Source organism: Crocodylus porosus, unplaced genomic scaffold, assembly GCF_001723895.1.
Source record: "Crocodylus porosus isolate Cpor-Errol unplaced genomic scaffold, CroPor_comp1, whole genome shotgun sequence".
Taxonomy (NCBI): Eukaryota; Metazoa; Chordata; order Crocodylia; family Crocodylidae; genus Crocodylus; species Crocodylus porosus.
This window is the reverse complement of record NW_017728949.1, coordinates 42,708,772-42,713,416: the sequence shown is the minus strand read 5'-3', so window position 1 is coordinate 42,713,416 and position 4,645 is coordinate 42,708,772. Positions and strand designations below refer to the sequence as shown.

Here is a 4,645-nt window from a genome sequence, read left to right as displayed (position 1 = left end):
CCGCCTCGCCCGCAGCCTGCAGCAACCCCGCGCGGGGGGGCATGGGAGCCGCGCAGGGAGGCCCGGGGAGTGGCCTGGCCCGCGGGCGCGGGAGCTGGGCTGCGCCCCCCTTGCAGGGCACCCCCGCGCCCTGCCCCGCGCCCCGGTGCTGCGAAAGCTCAAAGGGCCCCTTGAGGCCGCGGTGTGGGGGCAGCGCTGGGCGGGCCGGAGCCGGAGCCGGAGCCGGAGCCGCCGCCGCTGTTGCCTCTTGTCACTGGGGCGCGGGGAGCCGGCGGGAGACAGCGCCGGGTAATGTCTGTGGCGCCAGCAGGCGGGGGAGGCGGCGGGCGGCTGGGAGCTGGCGGAGTCATTCACGGCCCCAGGCCGTCGGGGCCGAGGGGACGGGGGCCGCCGGGCTGGGGCTGGGGCCAAGCCTCTCCCCGGCGGGCGGACACGCGGCTGCTGCTGGAGGGGACTTGGCTCCGGGCTGCGGGTGGGGGAAGGAAATACAGCACAGGTACCAGGAAAACAATAATTTATTTAAATAATTTCTTCTGCGTGTAAAAGAAACACCGAGAGGCTTTTGTGTTCGTAATAAATAACCACCCAAGTAACACCCGCTTCCCTGCAAGGCTTAAACAACGACCGGGGGAGGGGAGGATCAGTAGCTTCTCTGCCAGCCAGGGGGGCACGGAGCGAGCGGGGCGAGCCGGGGGCGGCTCCGCGTGCCCGCAGCGCGCTCGCCGCACAGCCCCGGGGCCACCCGGCCGGGCTGCTGGGGTGGGAGGGGCGTTTGTTATACAAAGAAACCAGGGGGGATCCGCACAAACAACTTTATTTACAAGCGGGGCCCGCGGCCCGTCCTGCGCGCACTGCAAAAAAATAAAATAAAATAAAATAAAATAAAATAAAAAAGATAATTTAAACCCGGGAGGTTTCGCGGCTGCTTTTTTTCCCATTCTACTTATAAAAATTATGTATTTGTTTGTTCCCAACATCAAAATGAGGTCACGTCCGTCCGCCAAGGCACCTAGAGACTTTGTGGTTTGTTTGTTTTTTTAAATCACAAAAATAAAAGGAACCAAGTCCTTCACCGGTGGGGGGAGAAGCGGGGGCGGGGACCGCTGCGGCTCTGTGCCGGGAGCCGGGGACCCCCGGCCCGGCCCGCGCCTCTCTCCGCCAAGGCACCGGTGGCTGTGGCTCAGTCCGCTCGGGCTGGGGGCGCGGCGCCGCCCGGTTAGAAAATCGTCCCTGCGCCGACCGCGGCGCTGTGGTGGTGGTGGTGGTGCGGGGGCTGCGCGGGCTGCAGGACCGGGGAGGCGGTGCTGGAGGCCTGGTGGTACCAGGAGTAGTTCCCGAGGAAAGCGGCGGCCGCCCCGCTGCTGGGGCTGGAGCCCGCGCTGCCTCCGCCGCCGCCCGCCAGGCGCTGGTGCGGGGCGAAGTCCCAGGCCGGCGCGGAGGCGGGCGGCGAGGCGCAGGGCGGCGAGGCGCTGCGCCGCGGGTGCTGCTCCGACGGGATCTCGCCGCTCTTCCACATCTTCTTGAACTTGGAGCGGCGGTTCTGGAACCAGATCTTCACCTGCGGGGGGACGGACAGAGCGGGGCTGAGGCTGCTGGCGCGGGGCAGGGGCGGCGAGGGCTGCCCGTCCAGGCCGCCCCCTCCCGCGGGCCGGGGCCCCTTCCCGGGACAGGCCGTGTGGGCGCGCCGGGGTCAGCGCCGGGGCCTTACCTGCGTCTGGGTGAGGCCTAGGGAGGCCGCCAGCTCCGCTCTCTCGGGCAGCGCCAGGTACTGCGTCTTCTGGAAGCGCCGCTGCAGAGCGGCCAGCTGGAAGCTGGAGTAGATGGTCCGGGGCTTCCGCACTTTCTTTGGCTTCCCGTTCACTATCCTGACCTCGGGCTCGCAGTCTTCCTTCTCTGCTGCAACGGAGAGAGCGGTCAGCGGCCCCGGCCCCGGCCCCGGCGGCCCGAGCGAGCAGACGGGGCGGGGGCCTGCTCGGCTCCCCCCCGCCCCCGCCCCCGCCGGCAGCCCTGGGCCGCTTCCCACCCCCCGTTTGCGCGGCCGAGGAGGCGGACAACGTACCGGACTCGGTGGCCGGGGAAGCCCGGGTCCCGTAGGGTCCGTAGGAGCCGTAAGTGGCCGAGTAGCCCAAGTCGTAGCCGGCCTTGGCGGCGTAGGGGACGGGGTTGATGCCGGGGGCGTGGTACTGGTACGAGCCCATCTGCGCGTAGGGCGACCCGCCGCCGCCCGCGCCGTGCTGCTGCTGGTTGGTGTAGTAGCTGCTGTCGGTGGCCGTGGACACGGGCAGGGTGGGGGACTCCTGGGACTTGTGCAGGCCGCCGTGCTGGTGCTGCTGGTGGTAGGTGCCGGAGCTCATCTGGCTGGAGTGCATGTCTGACACCAGGCTATCAAACACCCCGGTCATCCTGCTCCTCCCTTCCCGCCGCCAGACAGAGACGGACAGACGAGGAGCCCGAGCAGCACGAGTCCGGGCCGCGGGCCCTGGCGGGGCCGCAGGAGCAGGTCACTGGCAATCCCACGCTGCTGCGGCAGGAGCCAGCATGATCCGCCGGCCACGCTCCCCGGGCGTCGGGCGACTGCGACGGCGGCGCCGGCGGCCCCGACGCCCCCAGCAGCTGTACGATTGTCTGGAGCGCTGGATGCTGCCAGGCGGGCATTTAACACCGGTCACGTGAGGGCAGGCGACGTCACCTAGCAACAGCCAATCAGGTGCCCAGGCACATTGCATCCCCCCCGGGTGCCACACAAGCCCGGGACGCGGGAGGCGCCTCGCATGTGACACGTGCTTGGGGGGGGGGGCACAGAAAGGAGCCGGGCTGCGGGGGGTGACACAAACCCGTGTTTGTGCCATGTTCGTGCTCTAGCTGCAGCGCAGCCGAGCGGGGGGGAGCGGAGCCGGGATCCGCAGCCAGAGGCCGGCCGGCCGCTGTCCGGGCTAGTCCGGGCTCTGAGTTCAGCCAGGTCCGACCCGAGTCCAGCCTGGGGTCGTCCCCGCTTGGGTCCTCACAGTGATCCCGGGCAGCGGGTGGCACCTCCGGGAGGCCCCGGATTTGTTCTGGTTTCCCATCCTCCGCTCCCCGGAGCACGGTGCTCGGACACGCCGCTGAGGCGGAGTGAGGGGAGCAGGAGGACGGGATTCACACACTGGAGCTAACAGCGGCGTCTCCGGGTCTTGCCTTCCGCAGCTGCACAGCGCTGCCATTGCTCCGTCTCCCGTTGTGGTCTGAGGAGGAAAACCTGCTCGGTGGGTCTCAGATACTACCCCAGCTCGGGCACCTACCTGACCTGGCAGACGGGTCACACGGCCGTGCCCTGCCCTTGGCGGCGTGGCAGCCCCGAGGCTCAGTCCTCGCATGTTTGCATTTCACAAAACAGAAATGCAAAAGTCTACAACTCTTGCTTCAGATATGATACCGTTTCTTAGACTAGCTGAGAAATGGCAAAGAAATGAGCTTTTCCTGCAAGCTTTCTGGCTCAGGGAAAATTAAAGACCGTCATAGGTAGAAAATAAACTTCATTTTTGCACAGAGGAAGCTGAAGGTGGAAGTCTGCTCCTCCGGGTCCGTGAGAGTGGACCGCAAGGTGCTTGTGAGCGGGCTAAGGGCACCTTGCGTTTAGGGGGCCGTGCGCCTGGGAGCCTCCCGCCCCGGGTCGGGCCCACCCTGGGCTGGCCAGCAAAGCCGCAGCACCAGCCGTGCGGAGCTGGGCCTCACCCCGCAGCGCTGCAGGGCACGGGCTCCTTGCTGAGCTCCTTACTAGACACTTCTGGAGCTAAACGCACCTCGTGGGTGCGGAGCGAGCCGAGGGGCCAGGGGAACTTGTGGTTTCCGGGCAGCTGTTTGCCGTGTCTATTTTATCTTCGTGGATCGGCGTGTTTCTTTTCCTAAAGAGCTCGCCGGGGAAGCGCCGGTGGGCGGCCGGGCCGGGCCCTGGGCGCTCCGGTGACATTTCTGCCGTTGCCTTGCATCGCCACCTAGCGGCGAAGGCGCCGCAGCCCGTGCCCAGGTGGGGCGGGTGGAGACAGCGTGACCGCACCTAGGCGCCAGGCTCGCGCAGGACCCGCCCGCAGAAAATAGGCATTCAAAGCCACAAGACTGCGGGAGCGCTCGCTGTCTGCAGAGCCTCGTCGGAGAGACGCGCGAGTCACTGATCCAGCTTGGAAGGCGAGGGTGCAGCCCGGCATCGCCTCCCGCCCTGTGCTGAGCCGCGCGGGACGCGGGCGGCAAAGGCGGGCGCAGGTGCCCGGCGGGCAGGTCCCGTCTAACTTCGGCAGCGGCTTTGCCGCCCTCCGCCGCCGCCTGCACAGGGTGATCCCTGGCGCTGGAGCCCATGTCAGCCGGACTGCAGACTGTCCGAGGCTGCCCAAGGCTTCAGCACCGTCTGCTCTCATGCCCGGGCAGCTTTGAAGCCCACGCTCTCTCCTCTTGGCTATTCAGCGCTGATCCACGTGCGTGTCAGGACCGCCCTTGTCCTCTGTTCTCCCTCCGTGTGGCGGTTCACGGAAGCAGACAAAACGAGGGTTGGTCCCTCTAGTTCAACACCCTGCTCGGAGCAGGGCCATCCCCAACTATCCCAGCTCTGAAAACGGGGGCTGTGGAAAAGCCCGGACAAAACCACACAGCGGCGAGGTTTAATGTTCTCCCGTCA

At 67.2% G+C, this 4,645-nt stretch overlaps 1 protein-coding gene across 2 annotated transcripts; it reads right to left on the bottom strand.

Annotated features, from left to right (window-relative positions):
• Positions 1–497: 497 nt before the first annotated feature.
• Positions 498–2,641, bottom strand: DLX2 (distal-less homeobox 2). Of its 2 annotated transcripts, none has more exons than XM_019554690.1 (3): positions 2,060–2,641; positions 1,709–1,896; positions 498–1,558 (listed from the first exon to the last, which is right to left on the bottom strand). In XM_019554690.1, exons 1-3 carry the CDS (start codon positions 2,400–2,402, stop codon positions 1,217–1,219), a joined length of 873 nt encoding a protein of 290 aa, XP_019410235.1. In that variant the 5' UTR covers positions 2,403–2,641; the 3' UTR covers positions 498–1,216. The 2 variants fall into 2 exon arrangements, with proteins under 2 accessions (XP_019410235.1, XP_019410236.1); XM_019554691.1 differs by having other exon boundaries at positions 1,709–1,893.
• Between the last annotated feature and the right edge of the window lie 2,004 nt (positions 2,642–4,645).

Bases quoted from the DNA above. Each gene is read 5' to 3' on its own strand.
- DLX2 (XM_019554690.1), bottom strand. From the start codon at position 2,402: ATGACCGGGGTGTTTGATAGCCTGGTGTCAGACATGCACTCCAGCCAG. The intron at 1,897-2,059 runs GTACGTTGTCCG...TCTCCGTTGCAG, and splicing joins TTCCCCGGCCACCGAGTCCG to CAGAGAAGGAAGACTGCGAG. The intron at 1,559-1,708 runs GTAAGGCCCCGG...GTCCCCCCGCAG, and splicing joins TAGGCCTCACCCAGACGCAG to GTGAAGATCTGGTTCCAGAA.